At 38.6% G+C, this 21679-nt stretch overlaps 2 protein-coding genes and 1 pseudogene across 5 annotated transcripts in view; all 3 read right to left on the bottom strand.

Moving 5' to 3' along the window:
- LOC107716011 (chloride intracellular channel protein 4-like) overlaps nt 1-979 on the bottom strand; it is a 37577-nt gene extending 36598 nt beyond the window's left edge. Inside the window, exon 1 of the mRNA XM_016522316.1 lies at nt 610-979. Coding sequence (XP_016377802.1) covers nt 610-678 — 69 coding nt within the window. The 5' untranslated portion in view covers nt 679-979. The remainder of the gene's footprint in view (nt 1-609) is intronic.
- Nucleotides 980-2690: 1711 nt separating this feature from the next.
- Nucleotides 2691-16755, bottom strand: LOC107716009 (serine/arginine repetitive matrix 1). 4 transcript variants are annotated; one of them, XM_016522312.1, is made up of 17 exons: nt 16681-16755; nt 15861-15950; nt 13953-14075; nt 11088-11258; nt 10832-10926; nt 10240-10428; nt 9822-10013; nt 9596-9712; nt 8824-8999; nt 8554-8634; nt 8145-8231; nt 7825-7966; nt 5998-6090; nt 5219-5902; nt 4952-5135; nt 4523-4699; nt 2691-3509 (listed from the first exon to the last, which is right to left on the bottom strand). In XM_016522312.1, the coding sequence occupies exons 1-17, from the start codon at nt 16699-16701 to the stop codon at nt 3399-3401; spliced, it is 2733 nt and encodes a 910-aa protein (XP_016377798.1). In that variant the 5' UTR covers nt 16702-16755; the 3' UTR covers nt 2691-3398. The 4 variants fall into 4 exon arrangements, with proteins under 4 accessions (XP_016377798.1, XP_016377799.1, XP_016377801.1 ...); XM_016522314.1 differs by having other exon boundaries at nt 3396-3502; XM_016522313.1 differs by lacking the exon at nt 8145-8231.
- A 173-nt stretch (nt 16756-16928) lies between these two features.
- Nucleotides 16929-21679, bottom strand: part of LOC107716010 (L-threonine 3-dehydrogenase, mitochondrial-like) — a 15379-nt pseudogene continuing 10628 nt past the window's right edge.

Below are 21679 nucleotides of genomic sequence, written 5' to 3'. Positions count from 1 at the left end.
GTGTGGGTAACTCTGTATCCTGGACCGGACGGATGTCCTGCAGTCGGGATTGGGAACTGCAGATGTACATTGTTGTCGGTTTCCCATGCAACCTCTCCTTAAACCCGCGTGCTTTGTGCATTTGGCTGAGGGAGTAAACTTTTCCCCGTTATTTTTGTTACATATAATCATAAGAATATAAAAGGAGCAGCACATAGTCAGATATTGGGTGATATTGAGAAAACGCCCATCTGACATTCACATGGACACGGTGTCATCATTCACTCTTACTGTAAAACACAATGGCTGAATCCAATTTATGACATTGTTTTAGACATATTACGGGTTGAGGTGGTCGCTTTGACTGTGAATAGCTCATGTATCAAGTGAAACCAGAATTATGACTCAAATTACAACAGAAGCCTGTAGTTTGGGAGGTGCAGTGTCAACGTTTAGGTCTCGGTCACCATGCACTTTCATCGCATTTTTTTAACATATTGAAAGCAAAAGGTGACAGAGTGTATCGTTCAGTCAAAAATATCGTGTGTGTTCACAAACGAACGTTATTTTGGGAGCGCCATCCCTTTTATCTTTACTTAACGTTAAATTAGTTTTTAGTCAGGCTCTTACCTTCACAAAAAGCTCGATGACGGGTTCGTTATCCCCTTTTACACCGTTCTGAGGTACCGAGAGAGACATCCCGAACTTTTGCCTTTATACGGACGCGTTCGCAACAACAAAACTCGATTTCTTCACCTTGGCACAAAAAGTTTTCCTTTCACGCCGCCCTCTTTCTCGAGCACAAATATCACTCTGCGGCTTTTCCAAGCACAACCGAAATGCAGAGTCCGTTAAAATAAAAAAATGAACGTTTTCTTTCCACGAGGTCCCGCTGCCTAGAAACACATCACTGAAAAAAACTCCGATAGAGTCCGCTATTTCTCCTCCTCTACTGCGCTCTCAGGATGGCGACGAAAAGTGGGGAAAATCAACTGGAGTATTTAAGGCGATGTCATGCGCAGAACGGAAGGGATTGAGGTCTCTGCAGAGCAAAAGTGAGCGGTTCTGAATTTGTGGGTGTTTTCGCTGACTGCCGTCTGTAGCGGTGCTTCAAGTCGAACGCACCTAAAGTGATCCCCCTTACCTAACCCCACCGTCACTATGATGTCAGCCAATCAGGAAACATGGTCTAAAAACGCCCCGGTCTGGTAACTCCCATTACTTTCCTGCAAAGAGAGACCTAAGGTGCGTTCGACTTGAAGCACGGCTACAGACGTCACCGAGAGCAGTTGCTCTGAAAAAGTTGAGCCAGCTGAGTCAGCCGGCTGCTCTCGAAACGCTATCGCGGTACTTTGATGCCGCACGTGACAGTGACGTGGCGTCGGTTCAAGTCGGACAAAATTTCTAGCCGACATGCACTGCTTCAAGTCAGCCGCCGATCGGTTTGCGCGGCGCCGCATCAAGTCGAACGCACCTCTATACTTGGAGAGGAACGGGCGCGAGTGGGCCGAACACGTCCGGCGTATCAGTAGAGCTTCCTGAATTGTTTGATACTACTGCTAATTTGTAGAGAAAAGTTATTTGACTTGCATTATAAGGACAGTACGAGTCATGTTATACGGCTACTAAAAAAGCATGTAACAGCAAAAAGAAGTCAGTTTCAGTAAGCGAGTTTACCCATAAATATATTTACCCCTAAAGAGATACATTTATTCATAAATATATTTAACCTAATAATTGTTAAAATTATAGAATAGTATAGAATGTTTTGGAGGAAAACTGGTTCTCTTGGATATTATTATTATTTGAAATGTTTTGATTTATCCCAGTGAATCGAATCTTGTGTTCACTGGTCCATTCAGTTTCCTTTTCTATAAGTTACCATTATACCAGTAGATGGTGGGTAAAATAGCCCGATGCAAATGTTAAAGGGGTCATATGATGCTTTTACAAAAAAACTAAAAAAAAAAAAAATATATATATATATATATATATATATAACACTAATCAAACATACATTGGGAGTTTGATTTGGTTAGTCACATTTGTGCACTCATTTGGCTTCTCAGTTCCTTGTAGAAACCCAAAATTAAAAAGAGCAAGTATTACTGTTAAGGCCTTTGTTATTAACAATGATCTTCCAGCACACTGCACAGAGAAACGCAGCTGATCAAGAAACAAAGCTCTCCTAGCTTAGTCTGACCTCTAGGGACAGTGATTAAGACAGACCTCATGTTTATCTCTTAAACACCTATGGTATTCCCACAGCTGCCTGTGGCCAGTTAGGAAGCAGGTGGCACTATAAAATAACAACCAGGGCATAAACAGTGTTGCCTTGGGCTGTTTTTGCAGATCAGTCCTTGTTAACCGCACTACACAATAAGAACTCACTGAGCTTTCATCTGTGACTACACAAGATTTGTCACCAAGTGTTGCCAAGGTGATGACACAAGATAACATGTACAACAGTTGATTATCATGTCATCAGCAGACCTGGGACACCACATGCTTTCCACAGAACCTTCTAGACCACAATGGACGAGTAAACATATGTAAAACAGCCTGTATGCATCCCAAATGTGATGTATGTAAAGCTGTCTGCATCCAACTATACTGGCTGGGTTTGTGATTGTCACTTTTGTTTACTTTAAAGGGAAACATCAAACTGCAGATGTAAACTGATGCAATTTAAAGTAAAGGATTTGAGACAATTATTTTTTTTCCATTTTAATGTGACTGTTCAAAGCCAGAAATTACTGCAGGGTTCAACAATTTCAAACAACTTAGGTTACAAAAAACAAAGCAAAAAATACAAAATAAAAAAAGGATGAAAACAGACTTTACTGATTTGTTCTCATGTGCACATTAGAGCTTGAGTGCTGCCACGATGCTCAGGTGAACAGAGAGAGCAGCTTACTGGATCAGCTCTCTGGGTGTTTTGGTTTATGGATCATGCACACAAGAGGACAAACACACTAGGGTCTGCCGTCCATGCAAACAAAACTCTCGTAAAAAGTCCTGCTGAAGTGAAGAGAGAATCCATGGACTAACTTGTTCATTATTAACTCAGAACTGCAAATAAGCTTTTCATTTATTTCATCACGACCGTAAAAGCAACACAGGAATTATGAGGGGGGTTGGGGACTAAAAAAAAGGTTTGTTTATGGATAAACAGTTGTTGACAGTATTTAAGGGTGGTAAAGAGGGCAGAATCTGATGAAGAAACTTCAGCTGCTCAATCATTTACACATCATAAAACTCCTCAGCAATAAACATGCCCCCCAAAAAAAGTCCAAACAAACAAAAGTCTAGGGTGAATTTTAACAATTTGTACATGCTAAGGCTGAACCAACATCAAACATTTAAAATGCAGAGAGTGGAAGAGAAAGAGGGAAATGTGGGATGTGGTGGATATTTCCTCAGGACTGAGATGATGGAGACATCTGGGCCTTCCTCATTGAGCGAAGAGCTTTCTCACGTAGTTGCTTCTCTAGATCATCCAAACTGTCTTCTACTTCACTCTCTGATTCCTTCAGGAAAGGTAGCATTAATTATGTCTGACTCAAGCATATTATTTCACAATATAGACAAGATCTTTTATCTCTAGAGAAGTTCTTCTTGTTAAAGTTGCAGTCAAATGTCTCCAGTCTATATAGACTACCGTTCAAAACTTTAGGGTAAGCAAAGTAAAAGAATTTGATCGTTTTATTCAGCAGGAATGCATTAAAATTGATAAAAAGTGACCGTAAATACATTTCTAAACAAAAGATTTCTGTAACATTTTACAACTCTTTCAAATAAATGCTGTTCTTTCTAACTTTCTGCAAAGAATTGTGAAAAGGTATCACTGTTTCCTTAAATTAAGCAACACACCTGATTTCAACATTGATTAAAAATGTTTCTTAAGCACCAAACAAGAATATTAGAATGATTTCTGAATCATGTGACACTGAAGACAGAAGTAACGGCCACTGAAAAATGCCGTCATATGAATAAAATACACTTAAATAGATTACAATTTATCTTTTAATATAATTTCGCAAAATTACTGTTACTACTGTATATTTGATCAAGTAAATATCCTTGGTGAGCATAAGACACTTTTCAAAAACAAAAAATATATGAACGGGTATTAAAAAATAGATATAGATAGATAGTAGGGCTGCACGATATATCGAAATTATCGAAATATCGCAAATGTAAATATCTCAATATGCATATCACAAGGGCGTGCGATATCTGAATCATTTTAATAATAGGCTACTTAAATCAAAACGTTGCAAAAGGTCAAAGTTTTAGTTCGACGCATAGAGCAGAGAATTGCTTGACGTTAAAAAGAGTCAAGTGCAATAAGTTGCAGAAACTCTTTGCCGTCTCGTCTTGAATACCTCATACTCATACCTGAAACGCAAAGGTATCGCATATCGCATTTTTCTTCAATATCGCACAGCCCTGATAGATAGATAGATAGATAGATAGATAACTGGAGAAACCAGACCATTTTATATTGACTGTTCATACAGCTTTAAAAGTGTAACTTCACCTTTTTCTGGTCAGAGTCTGGCTCTGCTTCCTGTCCGTGTCCTCCTGCTGCCCCTCCACTCTTTTCTTCTCCACTCTTCTCCTTTTTCTGTTTCTTATGCTTCTTGTGTTTCTTCTCTTTCTTGTGTTTCTTTTCTTTCTTCTTTTTCTTCTTCTTACTACCTTCTGCATCGGAGTTCTACAGAACCAACAAACAGAAAACATTTTGACTTCAAGCAAAATCATTCTATAAAAAGTAGAAACATCATAAATATTATTTTAATACTGTTTTTAATACTTTTGGCAGTAGATTTCCTAAATGAAGCTGTTTCAATAGGATCCATTTATAAAAAATGAACAGCTGAACCAAAAACAAATCTAGTTTTAGAAGCTCTCTGGACTCAAGCAGTCCGGAGCAAGTGAGACTGAGGCTTGGGCAGGTGTGTTGTACCTTGTTAGGTGATGGGCTCGGGGAGACACTGCTGTTCTTTTTGGCAGGTGGAGGTGGAGAACGACTAGCAGAGCGAGAAGGTGAGACTGAAGCAGGCCGCTTGTGAGCCGTCAGAGCAGGTGGAGGAGAAGCAGATGGTGAACGTGAAACCTGCCTCCTTACTGGTTGGGGGCTCTGAGAACCTCTACAAATCGACAGGAATAGATAGTCATTCAGAGATCATCACGTGTGTTACACAAATAGAGGGGGCGCTATCAGAAAACATACCTCTGAGATTTGCGTGGCTCTGGTGTGCGAGAAACCCTGCGAATGGGTCTGGTGCTATGAGACGGGGACGTCTGACGTCTTTGTCTCTGTGGGGATGAACCAGAGGGGCCGTATCGAGCCGGAGAACTGGAAGACACTCGAGTGCTATGGGCAGAGGGAGAAGAGCGAATATCTCTGCTCCGTTGGACTGCAGGAGGATTTGGAGAGCTTCTACGGTGGCGGGGTGGGGGTGAAGCAGAGGAGGGTGGAGTACGTCTTTTTCCTGGACTACTGCCACGACTCCGTTTCGGGGATCGAGAGGAGCGACGTTTGGCCACAGGAGAGGGCGACCCTCTACGCTTGACCACGGGTGAGGGAGATCCTCTACGCTTAGCAACGGGTGAGGGAGATGCTCTGCGTTTGGGCACAGGTGAAGGAGACCCTCTACGCTTAGCAATGGGTGAGGGAGATGCTCTGCGCTTGGCAATGGGTGAAAGGGACACTCTGCGCTTGGACACAGGTGATGGAGATCCTCTGCGCTTGGACACAGGGGATGGAGACCCTCTACGCTTGGACACAGGGGATGGAGATCTTCTGCGCTTGGGAGGAGACCCTGATGAGCGTCTCTTTTGAGCTGGGGGAGGGGAGGGACTGTATCGGCGCTGGATAGGGGGAGTGAAGCGCCGGTGAGGTAGAGATGGAGATCTGAAACAGGAAGGACAGGAGAAAGGGATTAAGAATGATTCAAGTCAGAGTCTTCACAACCCAAAACCACAAAAAAAAACTCAGCTGGACTATACCTGCGTCTTGGGGGAGGAGAGGGTGTCCTTCGGCGGCGAACAGGAGAAGGTGAACGATGTCTGTGGCCAGCAGGTGATGGAGAACGTCTCTTTCTGAAAGAAGAGAGAGAGGGAGTCTAAACTCAATGTTCCAAGGTAATAAAGAATCTTTCAGTTGAGAGTGAACAACAGGGCTGGGTATCGATTCTGATTCACAAGGTCAAATTTGATTAAATTTATTTAAGTTCAGTTATAGCCAAGGGCCCTATGATTTCCGCGATGCGGAAAACACAGACAGAATCGCAGAATCCAGCCATTTAAATGGAATTTACTGTATAACGTGGAATGTCACAGAATTTTCCCCATTTTAAATGAATAAATCAAAAGTATGTTAATACACTTATATCAAATGATGAAATGGACTAGTGCAGGGGTAAGCAAGTTCGGTCCTAGAGAGCCGCAGTCCTGCAGAGTTCAGCTCCAACCCTAATCAAACACCCCTGAACAAGCTAATCAATGTCTTCAGGATTACTATGGGCAGTTGGTTTTTTTTTTCAGGGTTGGAGCTGAACTCTGCAGGACTGCGGCTCTCTAGGACTTGCCTACCCCTGGACTAGTGTCTGTGAATATTAAACCGCAAAAAGACTACTTTTTACTTAAATATGAACCCTGTATGTTCTCTGTGTGAATGAAAGGCGCAGATGCACGGTTTAATTTACTACACACATACTGAATTGCGTGTGACGCTCACGTTTTTTTCAGCCTCTGTCACCTCATTATGTTCGGATAGGAACACTTGAACTTCATCTCCAGAACTGCTCTGAGAGTCTCTTCGTGAGCATTTTACCTTTTCATTTGAGAATAACCATCTTCATATCATATACACAGAAACTGAAAGGTCTTTACAGCAACCCGTCAAAATAGAAGTTCTTTAACTTGAAGAAATTGTGACAGAAATATTTCTGTTGTACATTAGAATGTACATCTCAATGATAATTATTAAACCTTAATTTTTAAAGAATAAATCACAATTTTACTTCCAGGATTTCATTGGTAGTGCAGCACTTTGCCAAAGGTTTAATTTCATTTTATTATAAATTAAAGTCATAAAACAATTACAATTTTGCGGGATCCTAAAAATGTTTAAAAAAATAATAAAATAAAAAAAGTTTCCTAAAAAATTATTTATGGCCCATCATAAAAAATGTTTTGTTAAACTTTTAATCAATTGCTGTTAAATTGTGTAAGTGTCATGATTTCAATTAATTAGACATGCTTTTTGATTACAAAATTTAATTTAACCATTAAAATGGAGTCCAGAAAAAATTAAAACAGTAAATAACGGAATCCTGAAAAATTTAAATTGAAAAAAAATTGAATTTGAAAAAAATAAAACGGAATTTGGGAAAAAATAAAACTGATTTCATAGGGCCCTAATTTTAAACTCAGTTTAAAGTTCAAGAGTCTTGTAATTCAGCCAAAAATGAAAAATCTGTCAAAAAATATTTTTAACGAAACCTAAGCAAAGCAATGAGGTTTGTTTTCACATATAATATAAAGCACGATTGAGCTTCCGTAAAAAAAACAATAACGTTTGTTCTTGTGTGTCAAGCAAATCATGGATTACTTCTACAATCTCTATAAGAACATGTCAATTTAATTGAAAAACACTGGCATTAAATAAGGGACTATAGAAATCAATAGCGAATACATTGAGCAATTCATCTGAAAAATCTATTTTTCCCCCATTTTAATCCTAAAGTGAACAACGCATAGTGTAGTGACCTTAGGAGGGTAACCCAATTCAAATGCAAATGTAAAGTACATGCAAATATTATTGATTTTCACCTTGGGGATGCATCTCTGTGCCGTCTCCGTGGTGATGCAGGTGAATGGCTCCGCCGCCTTCTGATTTCTCCATTCCTGGCACCTGCCCCCCTATTCTGTCTCCTTGAACCTTCATCTTCAGAGGAAGAGGATGAACCAGAGTCTGTAAGCAAAAAAAAAAAACATGGTTATCAGTTCTAAATCAAACATCTACTAGAATACATTTTCCACAACCAAAATGATTCATTATTGCAAGCACTGGTGTGAGAGGAAGAGAGAGAGAGAAGGGAAGTGAGGACAAACGTGTGTGTGTGATGGAGCATTAAAAAAATGGTGGTAACCTGAAGAGGACTGCTGATTCTGTCTGCGATACTGACGTCGCTGCTGGACAGAATCTGCTGTTGACCCTTTGCCCACCTTCTCCTCCTCTGAAATGCAAAGCAGTGGAGTCCTTCAGTGCCCAAGAAACAGCCATGTGCCCACCATCACACACCCATGATGTGCAAAAACATACAGCGACACACACACACCCATAACATGCACTCTCCACTCATTGTTTTAATGAATAGAAGAGACTCATGAGCTGCAGAATCCATAACATCAGTTCATCATGTTATTTCTACACTCTTCTTGTGCAACAGCTATTAAAGTATATCAAAATGCCAAGCAGACAGGGTTCTGTCTACAAGTCTTGCATATGTAAACCTTTCTGACATGCACACAAACGCATGTTAAAGAGCCAAATCTCACCGGACTCGGATGCATCAGACCGTCTGGGTTTAGGAGAAGGAGAGCGAGAGTCGTTTCTTCCACCAGGCCTGTGCTTCACAGCTGAAATTTTTAGATGCGTTACAATCAGAATCATTTCACTGCTTAATATCCAACAAGCAACACGGCACTGATGAAGAACCATTTTTGACTTACATAAAAAATCAACTATAATCTGAAGTACATTTATTTTAAAATCATCTTTAAATAATTTCAAAATGCATATAACAAAACTGATTTTGAAAATGCAACCTGAAGGGCTGTTGCCTGGTCCTGAAGGACTACGACCTCGTCTTCTGGAAGGGCTGGAGGGGTCAGAGCGACGTGGAAGTTTTCTGGGCGGGGTAGCTGATCCACGTTTCCCTGCTCTCTTATGGGGTGAATGAGAGGATGAACTACCGGAGGAGGACCGGGAGCGAGAGCGCCGCCTGTTAGACAAACAAGTTCAGGTAAACACAACAGTTGACCTAACTTCTAGCAGTTCATGTGAAGACAGACTGTATGTGTATAAAGTTGAGTAAAAGACATGAAAACATTTAGAAAACTCAATGTCACATCATTGTGGCTTTACACCACCGTTTAAAGGTTTCAATGTTTTTGGAAGGCTTATGCTCACCCAACGTGGATTTATTTGATCAAAAATACAGTAAAAACAGTAATATTATGAAATACAATTAAAAATTCGTTTTCTTTTATACATTTTGAAATGTTATTTATTCCTGTGATGGAAAATATGAATTTTCAGCACCCATTACTCCAGTCTTTATTGTCACATGATCTTTCAGAAATCATTCTAATATGCTGATTTGGTGCTCAAGAAACATTAATTAGAATCAAGCTGTGCTGCTTAATATTTTTGTGGAAACAGTGATGCATTTTTCAGCATTCTTTGATTAATAGAAAGTTTCAAAGAACAGCATTTATTTGCAATATTAACTTTTGTAACATTATAAATCTTAAATGTCAATTTAATGCATCCTAGCTGAATAAAAGTACTATTTTTATTAAAAAAAAAAATACTGACCTGCGGACAGGTGAACGGCTACGTCTATGCCTAGAGGGTGGTTGCCGTCTAGGAGGGCTCCTACGTCTTGGAGAGATTCGCCTCCTGGGACTAATTCTGCGACGAGGAGAGAACGACCTAGAGGCAGAGACATTAGCTTAACTCCTAGGTTCAATCACATTAGCAGATAAACAAAAGGATCTAGGATAAGAAATCACATGGCTTCACCATCAAAGACAAGACTAACCTAGAGCGGGATCGAGGTCGTCTACGAGAACGAGGTGAACGAGAGCGGTGGCGCGGGCGATCTCTACGTCCATCCTTCTCTCTGTCCCTGTCTCTGGGTTTGGGCCTGTCTTCCGATTTGGATGTTTTATCTGGAGATGACTCTTTCACAGTCTCAGACACAGAGTCTGGCTTCATGTCAACCACAAGATCACTAACAGGTAGAATGGGGGGAAAAATGTCAGTCTAAAAATCCATCCTGCGGAAAGGCAATTTTATGCACTATTTTCAGTAAAATAAAGTCACTCATTGAGGCCCAAAATGGAACTTACATAAATGAACATTTCCGATTTATATGCAAAGTCCTTTTATTGTCAAAGGCAGCTTGAAGGACTAATATATTAGGATGCCATAATGCAATGTCAGGTTTCCACAGTTACCTAGTAGAGGAAGCCTCCTGAACGAGCGGCTCCGGTTTGGAGCTCTCTGATTGGTCCGGTTCTTGCTTTGGTTCCTCTTTATGATTGGGCGGACTGGAAGATGGCAAGGCAGCCGGGCTCGGTTTTCGGCGAGGAGATCGAGAGGGACTGGACTTACGGTCACGCTTCACAGGAGAGCGGGACTTCCTCCTGGGAACAAAAGTGAACCGGAAAAAAAAAAGCAGTTAAGCACAAGGCCAATTTACAATATCCTTTATTTACACTGTCAAATGTGCTAAATCCATTTGTTAAAAGTCACCATGAAAATGAAAATTGACAAGTTTATAACTTATTTTCAAATGTAATATTTTTAATGGAATATTGCAGTTTCTTATAGATGACTTATCTGTGTGCATTTTTTAAAATTCATGTGTTCTCATAATCTTTAATAAAAACTTACAACAGGTTGCAGCAATTAGCAAATGAGTGGATTGTTGTCAATTCCAGATGGACAAAACCATCTAGGTAGTCTCAACCTACTTTTTTTAATGTTCAAGAAGCCATTTCACTCAGTTTCATGCTGACTGACAGCAAAAAGAAACCCAAAACCAACCTTTTAGGGCTTTTTGACTGAGCTCTTTCTTTGCTCTCCTTCTCTCTTTTATCTTCATCAATTTTTTTCAGAGAGGCAAGTTTCTCCTGTTCGATCTGAACATCAAAGAGAAGAAAAACTGTTAAACACTCAACTTGTAGTTTACAAACATGTTGTACACATACAATCATTCAACACACAACCACATAAACCCAATCAAAATCCAAACAATAAAACAAAATCACAATCAGTATGCAAATTCTTAGCTCTCCATCACCTGTCTCTGTTTGATCTCCTCTTTCTTCTGCTCCAGGAAGGCAGATGGAATACCGGCGATGTTCTCCTGGGCACTCAGCAACAGCGGCCAGAGGTCCTTCATGAACTCTCGAGCGTTCTTCCCATTCAGAAACCCGGTCAAATTAATCTGCATCATCTTTCCATCTGGATTCTGCAACAAAAACAGCAGAGGGGAAGAAAGCGGGGAGGAAACCAAGCAGTTAATACCGACACAGAACCAGAGTGCTGAGCTCTGAAAGTCTACCTACACCTTCCCTTCCTGAACATAAGTAAACAGCTGCTTTTCATCAAGAGCCCAGTACCAGTGGGCCTCAAAAATGTCTCTAAAACCAACAGCCACAGCTGAATGTTATTTTTACTAATAAACCAATTGTATAAAAGGAACAAATGTACTTCTAAAATGAATAAACTGCCTTTGAGCATGCATTACATGTTTACATGTTATAATCTAAACTGAGATGTACCCTCCCAGTTCACATCCCCTCGTCAAGGAGCAGTAAGACCCTCCCCAACCACTAGGGCTGTCTCTTCCTGTGCAATATCAAACTCCTGAGAGATAGAAACATTACAGTCCACCAACAGAGTGCATCAAAACCCCACAAAGCAAGAACAGTCCTGTTGTCTTCAGTGTGAGTGGCGCAGGCTCTGTGGGCTGGGGGGGCGGAGAAAGGCGCTCCATTGGCTGGCCTCCGCCTCACTACTGCATCACACTCAATCACCTTGAGTTTAATGCTATATCATTTATCTAAATTGCAAGAGACGAACAAGCAATAATGAGTACACAAGGCATGGAAAACTCTTTATTTACAACAAATGAAGAGGAAAATAATCCTATGAGATTCATGAGCTAAAACAGGGGTGCTGAGTCACGCTCCTGAAGATGTACGTCACACCAGAGTTTAGTCATAAGAAGAGAAGGGTTGGACCTGAATTTTGCAATAGAGTAGATCTCCAAGAGCAGGACTGAGCACCCGGTGTCCTAAAATGATTTAAACGAATGTTTCTGGTTCAATACAGGTTAAGCTCCAATGACAGCATCTGAGGAATAAATGAAATTTTTTTTACACCAAGGACACAAAATTATGATTCGTTTGCACCCTTCAGCATTATATTTATTCATATTGAACCAATTAGGCTGTTTGAGAAAAAGTGTGTTTATAAAAGAGAACATGATTACAAAAGCATTTTTTATTCTCTATACCATCACTGTACTGAAACCAAGCAAATTACTTAAAATATATAATTTATCTAATAAAAATATGTTAAAAATTGACTTGTTTTAGGAGTATTTTATTTCTACCCAGTATTAAAGAAACAAATTAAACAGAAGAGGAACATTTTTTACTTCTATTCAAATTTATTTCTATAGCAATTTCAACCATTTTTATATACATATATATCTGTAAACCCTAGAACAGTGGTTCTCAACACTTGACTCACTGTCTAAAGGCCTACTCATATTGGTTGAGGTATTTCTGCTGTAACTATGACAATGCTGCTTCTTGTCAAACTTTTGAGCGTTTATATATTCAAATAATTAAAGATTATTAATTTTGTGATTCTATAAGATGTCAAATTCAAAAGGTTTTTCTTTAAATTATTGGAGGACAGATTTCAGTTTACGGAGCGATTTTTGAGATTTTTATTTTTAATATAATTAAATAATTAAGTCATCCAGTGTCCCCCGTGGCAGTTTGCTGAGGCCCCGATCCTTTTTGAGAAGATTTGCCCTAAAAGCAAAGTAAAGGATGACTTAATTATTCTTTGAGGAACCTGATATTACTCCACAAATGCTGTTGATCAAACATATCCTGTACTGATCCTGAAGCATTGCTTTAAGATATTGTATGGCTATGACATTACAAAAACTGAAAGCACCTCTTTATTTCTGAGAATAAGGAAAAATCCTTTATGTATCATTAATAGGAGCAAATACCTCTCTGGAATCCCAGTGAAAGTTTCCTGAAAATCAAATCTTTAGAGACTAAAACAGTGACTAATAAACAGAGCTTAGCTAAACTAATGAAAACGCAAAATGGCACGTGTCTCTCGTTCTTTTTTTGTTTTATATTGCGTAAATGCACAATCATACAAGAAATCAATGTATTGTTTAATAACTGATAGTAGAGCTAGTCACTGAGACTGAGAATAACAACACGTATTGACTAATAAATTCCATTTAAATAAAATTCTTTAACCAAAGTCGTGCTGCGCTATCATCTCACATGCAATGTTCTGTTCTTCTTTTTAATCTTTAATGGTTGTATGTCAGTTTGGTAATCAAAAAAAATGGTAATCAGGCCTTTGTGTTTAAGATGTACTGCTAAACTTTGACTCTGAAACAGAAAGGCACGAATGATAAAGCTGAAATGACTACCACTGGCACAATGTCAAGCCCTGCTTATAACTCACCTCAAAAAATAAAGCTCATCATCAAGGGAGAGTTGGATTCAGAGACACTTTGGGCTCAGGTGAGATCTAATTAGGAGTTGGTGCTATACTTCAGATGCAAGGAATAAGATCCATATTGGTTCAGGCCTTTTAAATCATAAATCACATCAACATTAGAACATTGCTGTTCAGAAGGACCGGTGTCACAAATCATATCTTCAGAGAGAGAATATCATTTTTACCCGCTTTTCTGTCTTTTTAAAACCAGACAGACACTTAAAGACTGTGATGTTAGATGTTTTCTGCTGTTACATCTACACATGGCAAATGTTTCAAATAACTGTCAGCACTGATCTGCAAACCTTCTCTCATCCTCCCAAAGAACAGAACACATCAAATATAGAACTGCAGCATGTGTGAAAAGACAACGGAAAAGAGCAAAGCAGGCGTCTACCTTTTCGTCCAGCTGGTTGAAGACAAATTCGATGACGACATCATCCTCAAAGCCAAGGATCTCCGTCACACGCTGGGTTATCCAGGGCTTCACGACTTCCAGGTTGACCTTGGTCATGTCCACCTAATAACGAATCAGAAAACAATCATGAACAACACAGGGAATAAAACCTTATGTTGGTATCAGAGATGTAGCTCTTGATTGGTTTATTTCTTATTTGTCGAATAGCTTTTTCCGTAGTGCTTGGAGATGCCTCCTCTTCTCATGCTCCTCTATTTTGTGGGGTCCCTCAGGGATCTATTTTGGGTCCCCTTCTGTTTACTATCTACATGTTACCCCTGGGTCAAATTATGCGCACTTATGACATTGAGTTCCACTGCTATGCAGATGATACGCAATTGTATGTCCTGGTAAAGCCTGGTATTATTGATACATCCCATATTATGTCATGCTTCATCGAAATCAAAAATTGGATGTCGAAAAACTTTCTGCAGTTGAATGACTCCAAGTCAGAAGTGCTTATAAATTACCCCATGCGTCCCCAGTAGTACTAGTATTAATAATCTCTCCTCTAGTCTGGGTGCCTTATCTAATAATGTTCAAAAATATGCTCTGAGTTAGTTTTTGACTCAGAACTGTTCTTTGATATTCAGGTGACTAAAGTGGTGCAGTCTTGTTTTGCACAACTGAGGCAACTAACGAAGATAAAGTCATTCCTTTCTTTGGCAGATTTGGAAAAGGTCATTCATGCTTTTATTTCTTCCAGACTTGATTATTGTAATGCACTTTATTCTGGTATTAGCAAGAGAAATCTCCAAAGATTGCAGCTGATTCAAAATGCTGCTGCTAGGCTTTTAACACATACTAAGAAAAGTGACCACATTACACCGATTCTTGCTGCTCTTCACTGGTTGCCTATGAGTTTTAGAATTGATTTTAAGATTTTGTTGCTTGTTTTTAAGGCCTTGAAGGGTCAGGCTCCTGCCTATATTTGTGATTTATTAATTCCTTATGAGCCTGATCGCTGCTTGAGATCCTCCGGTAGGGCCCTATTAATGGTTCCAAAATCTCGACTTGTTACCAAAGGTGACCGCACTTTTGCTATCCGTGCGCCTAAGCTATGGAACTCCCTGCCTGGGGATATTAGGCAGGCTCCTACTGTATCCACTTTTAAGTCTCTTCTTAAGATTCTTCTTAATTTTTATCGTATGGCTTTTTCTTAATGTTGATGGTATTTTTTGTATTTTGTTACTGCACTGATCTTTTTATTGTAAAGCACTTTGTAACTTTGTTTTGAAAGGTGCTATATAAATAAATGTTTACTTACAGGATTTTCCATATATATGTTGGTAACTTAGGGGTCCTAATCCTTCAAACTACTATCATAAATTCTGAGCAGAGTTGTTCTACTTAAAATTATATTTGGAAACTGTGATACTTTTTTCTTCAAGGAATCTTTGATGAATAGAACAGCATTAATTTGATATAGAAAACTTTTGTAACAAACTTTACTGTCACTTTTGAGCAATTTAATGCATTAGTGCCAAATAAAAGTATTATTATTATTTTATTTTTTTAACTTCCTCTTCTATTTAATTGGTTTCTTTAATGCTGGTTAGAAATAAAATACACCTAAAAGCAAGTAAATGTTTAATCTTTTATTTGAAATAGAAAACTTTTGTAACAAACTTCACTGTCACATTTGAGCAATTTAATGCATGAGTGTTGAATAAAAGTATAAATTTATTTTTATTTTTTTTTATTTTAAAGAAGATTACTCTTATATGGTTGAACTGATAATTTATAGTAAAATTTAGGGAACCTCAATATGCAGCACGTTTATGGTAACAACGTGTTATGAACACATTTGCACCAAAGAAAATACACATGTATTTCCATATTTTCTACCTTCTTCTCCAGGCATTCTGCAAACTTCAGTTGCTTCAACAGCTTCTTGTGTTTGTTGCTGAAGCGGTTATCCTGCTCCGCACTGGTGCCCTGAAACAAGAAGAATTCACAATTAAAACAATATATGATATAGGAAATTCCTATTTTTCTGTATCTGAGGTGAACATACAATTTGGAGTCTGAGACAGAAAATATACTGAATTACTTCACCAATTGAGTAGGACATTGACACGGGTGTAATATTTAACGTACGTATACACACACATATAAATCTTATGTTCCAGATGTATACCACATACTTATTATTATTTTCCTTTGTCTTATTTAAATGTTATTTCTGTTTTCAGTGTCATATATGTGTGTATGTTTGTACTAAGAGTTCCTAAAAAAAAATTCCTTGCGTGTTTGCACACACTTGGCGAAGAAAGCTCATTCTGATTCTGATACACGATTACACGGCTTGCTATCGTATAAGAACATGGAATTTGTCGGGCTGGGTTTGGGTTTCAGCCTGTATTTTAATTTAACTACGCAAACCAGAGTACATTTGACTGTATAATGTTATAGTAGAATTTATCTGTAAGAATAAGTTCGATACTGTGAAATTCAACGCGCTGGGATCCTTAAATCCGTTGTTCCCGTTTAATCTGTTGAGTACGTTCTGGTTCTCGCACGCAGCCGCCATTACAGCCGCACGCCAATGAACATACGAAATACAGCCTTAAAACAACCAACTAATCAGCCAGCTGACAAATAACACATGCAAAACAACGTATTTGACCTTTATATTGCGATAGTTGTAAAAGAATATTAGACTTACGCGGAAAAACCCCGCGTCCATTTCTATCGTGTGTCAATATGGCACTATGTCCCACAATCCACTGCGGCAACCTCACTTCCGGTGCATGTTCAAATCTAATAAATACTACCTTGAACGTTTTTTGTTTTTATTTTTAATTTAGTGTCATAATGTTTCATAATATACTGATTTGATCACGAAAATATAAAACAAAATATATTTCATTTTATTTTTGTTAGTTTGGTATTTTTGACTACTGCAGAGGTCACAATGAACAAAGACATACATAAACTGTTTGCTGTATTAAAGCCATTTATTTGACATACACTGCAATTTTCCACCAGTTCTTTTTGAGATTCATTAACAACTTTTGAGGTTAAATGATAAGTGAAAATTAATGCAGTTTCAACTTTTAACACTGAAATCACACTTGCTTTTGGAAGAAAGGTGAGTCATTCTATATATCGTCTTATATATCTTAAACATCTTATATACTGATTAGTCATTTTTGTTTGTCTGCACCAGTAGCCTATACAGAAGGCATACTAAAGACTTTCAGACGGGCCAAAGCCAAAGAACACCCTTTTTACTACTGCAAGGCTTTGGGTGTTTTATCCAGTAGTTTTGCTCTTCTGAGTTAACAAAAAAATTTGTAAAAAAAAAAACTCTTAGTGTATAACAATACATCAGCAATGCTGAGTGATTAAGTACTTAATTCACACCACCAAACTATGCATTGTGGACCCAGAGCCCTTTGATAACTGACTCTAAATAAATAGCCAATGCAGACAATAGTGGGTTTAACAGAACCCAAAATTCAGGCAACTGTGATTTCCTCAGCGATCGCAGCTGGAACAAAGGCAATCTTTTGATTCACACTAAAGGTAGTAGTGGTTTAAAGTATTTTCTGCCCATGGCTGTGTTCAAACTGAGACAATTCCTCTTGTACACAATACATTGAGTAGTCTAGAGCACAGAGTGAGGTGTCTAGTGTTCCTTATTGTATTTGTACAAATGGAGCATCTATGGAGTCAAAATTCAACCCCTGCCAAAGAGAATGGTATGATTGGTTAGGATTAGAAAGCAGTGTTTTAGCTATAACATCAGATCATTGAAAGTGTTGAAGGGGAGGTTCGGGCCAGCCAGAATTTTTCTTGGTGCTGACCTTGTTATTTAAATACAGTGCATGGTGTTTCTAAAATAATTAAATTACAGTTTCATCTATAATGTGTGCAATAATCAGCGGCGCCGCTATGGTTTCTGGACCCCCTGAACAGCATATTGACTCAGGCCCCCCCATCCGATCGCATTCCGGGGGGGGTGGGGGTCCCGCTTGGTAAAAATCGTGCATTGTTGTTTTTTTCAGGGATAGAGGCCAGCATGTCTGTGACCAGCTCTGACAGGCCATACGCAGGCTTCCAGCCCCAGTCCTGACGTGCGTTAGAGTCATCAAACCGCACTGGCCAGCTGTCCGCTATAAATTGAAATTACATTTTATTAACATTTAGATCATTGCAAAACTTTTAGAGTTTTTCTTTTCATTATACAAGAAAAACACATACAGATAGACAATGACCAAGATAGGCATTATTTCTACAATTAACCACAAACATTAATATTAAAGGAATAGTTCACCCAAAAATGAAAATTAGCTGAAAATGTACTCAGCCTCAGGCCATCCAAGATGTAGATGAGTTTGTTTGTTCAGTGTAATTTGGAGAAATTTAGCATTACATCACTTGCTCACAAATGGATCCTCTGCAGTGAATGGGTGCCGTCAGAATGAGTTCAAACAGTTAAACATCACAATAATCCACAAGTAATCCATACGACTCCAGTCCATCAATTAATTTCTTGTGAAGCGAAAAGCTGTTGTAAGAAACAGTCCTCTATCTATAATATTGTTTTCTCCAGTGAAAAAGTCATCTCGTCGGAAACGGGAGAGAAATATGCACAGATCAAGCACTGTTTACATGCCCAAAACAGTTCTAAACAAATATGTTGGTGAAGTTTGATGTGAGAGGACAACAGGGGATTGACTTGTTTCACTGGAGGAACTGTTATTATGGACTCATATTTTGGGCAGAAGCAACGGTTTAAAGTTAATACTTCATGATGGATATGTTTCCTAAAAACACACAGCTTTTCGCTTCACAAGACATACATTTTTTTGTGATGTTTTTATCAGCTGTTTGGACTCTCATTCACTGCAGAGGATCCATTGAGTTAAATCTCTCCAAATATGTTCCAATGAACAAACAAACTCATCTATATCTTGGATAACCTGTGGGTGAGAAAATTTTCAGAAATGTTTCAATTTTTGGTGAACTACTCCCTTAACATGCTTACAAAATTATTTAAAACTGTTTCAAAAGGTCATTCTCTCACTCACTGCTGTTCTTACCAATAGTCTGCCGGATGGTATCAGGATTGTATGTGACCCTCAAGTGGGGCAGGTGTTTGCGAATCTCTTCCACCACTTCTTCAGGTGTGAAGCTCATAGCTGCGATGTTGTAAGTGCGCAGGGAAAGTTGGCTTTCAGGGGCCTGCATAAACTCAATGGTGGCCCTATGGCAGTCAGATATGTGCATCGTGGGAAGCCGAGTGTTGGAGCGCAAGTAACATTCATGGTGGCCGGTGCTGAGGGCATCGTGAAATATCTGGACAGCATAATCTGAGGAAAAGAGGATGTATACAATTAGGCCAGAATAGTGTGTTGTTTGCTGTGAGTAAATGACAAAGCTATGAATGTACAACTAATGATTGTGTCTGTAAGTGAGGAAATGCAGGATGGCTGGTCACCAGTAGTGCCTCCTCCTGGCTTGGTGTGGGCAGAAACAACTCCTGGGTATCGCAAGCATCGGAAATCCAGGCCATATTTATGGTGGAGATACTGATCCAATCAAAACACAGTTAGGATGTTGGCATTTCATAATTACAGCATGTAAGGGATAAACATTTCTCGCTAAGCTTATGAAGCATATTTACGATGAACTTTTACACAAATTATAATTTTCAATTATTAGGATTATACTATTAATATAAATTGATATAGTACTACTAACATCATTTAGCACACTACCGGTCAAAAGTTTGGAATGTTTCTGAAAGAAGTCTTATATGCACTCCAAGGTAATATTGAACTGTTTTCTATTCTAACATATTTTTAAAATGTAATTTTGAATATGCAAAGATAAACCATTACTTCAGTCTTCAGTGTCACATGATCCCTCGGAAATCATTCTAATATGCTTTTTTCGGTGTTCAATACACATTTTATTACACACTATCAATGTTGAAAACATTTTTGCTGATTCAAACATTTGTGGAAACCATGAAGCACTGCCATTTAAATGTTTGGGGTAAGTAAGATTAAAAAAGAAATGAATACTTTCATTCAGCAAGGACATATGTGACCCTGGACCACAAAACCAGTCTTAAGTCGCTGGGATATATTTGTAGCAATAGCCAAAAATACATTGTATGGGTCAAAATTATCGACTTTTCTTTTATGCCAAAAATTATTAGGATATTAAGTAAAGAAGATCTTTTGTAAATTTCCTACTGTAAATATATCAAAACTTCATTTTTGATTAGTAATATGCATTGCTAAGAACTTCATTTGGACAACTTTAAAGGCAATTTTCTCCATATTTAGATTTTTTTTTGCACCCTCAGATTGCAGATTTTCAAATAGTTGTATCTCGGCAAAATATTGTCCTATCCTAACAAACCATACATCAATCGAAAGCTTATTTATTCAGCTTTCAGGTGATGTATAAATCTCAATTTTGAAAAATTGACACTTTAAGACTGGTTTTGTGGTCCAGGGTCACATATTAAATTGATCAAAAGTGAGTATAGACATTTAAAACGTTACAAAAGATTTCTATTTCAAGTTAATGCTGATCACAGAACGTTCTATTCATCAAAGACTTCTTTCAAAAAGATTATAATAAGCATTAAAAGAATTTCCCCAGAATAGCTAAAACATAAAAATATAAATCTTTACTTCCCCCATCAGCTCTGCATGGACTTTGGAAACCCCATAAATGGTGCGGGGTCTCTGGATACAGAGATCAGGTGCTGGATCACGGGGAGATGAAGGACCAAATGCTCCGATGGTACTAGGTACAAACAGTCGCAAGCAGTTCTCCAGAGCCAGATCTAACACATTATGCAGACCTAAAGAAAGAGGAGTGGGGGGAGGAGAAGAGGAGATAAGGACAGGGGCAACAGGAGAAGGACAGAATGTGGGACGTCAGGGATAGTGGAAACCTTACATTGTAAATTATAAAGGCAGTCATATAGCATAAACTGAATTTTCCCACCTGTGATATTGATGGTGCGGGCAAGAGCCACGTTAGCTTCCCCGACAGCACTGAGTAATGCGCTTTAATGCACCAGCCAGGTGATTCTGTTATTCACAACTAGCTCCCTCAGGTTTTTATAGTCCAGCACATCAGCATATACAAATGGACCTGGAAGGAGGATCACCAATCAGACATTGGAAGTTAAACGAGAGCTTTATTCATAGGCTACAGCATTTACAGTGTGAATCTAAGTTAATACAGGTTAGTCTATTCTTGTTAATTCATAAATATACTATTGCTTATAGTTAAATTAATGTTTGAAATACAGTTATGGTAATTTATTCAACTAGAAATGTTTAAAATGCATTAATATTCGCTACTGTTCAAAAGTTGGAGTTGTTACGCTTTTTTAAAGGGGTCATATGATGTTGCTAAAAAGAACATTATTTGGTGTATTTGGTGTAATAAAATGTGTTTATGCGGTTTAAGGTTAAAAAAACACATTATTTTCTACATACTGTACATTATTGTTTCTCCTCTATACCCCGACTTTCTGAAACGCGTCGATTTTTACAAAGCTCATCGGTCTGAAAAGCGAGGTGTGCTCTGATTGGCCAGCTATCCAGTGCGTTATGATTGGCCGAATACCTCAAGCGTGTGACGGAAATGTTACGCCCCTCACCATATTGTGATGATGCCCTGTCCGG

The sequence above is a fragment of the Sinocyclocheilus rhinocerous genome, unplaced genomic scaffold (assembly GCF_001515625.1).
Source record: "Sinocyclocheilus rhinocerous isolate Xijiao unplaced genomic scaffold, SAMN03320098_v1.1 scaffold749, whole genome shotgun sequence".
Lineage (NCBI taxonomy): Eukaryota > Metazoa > Chordata > Actinopteri > Cypriniformes > Cyprinidae > Sinocyclocheilus > Sinocyclocheilus rhinocerous.
The sequence above is the reverse complement of the archived record's forward strand: the minus strand, read 5'-3'. Positions and strand labels throughout refer to the sequence as shown.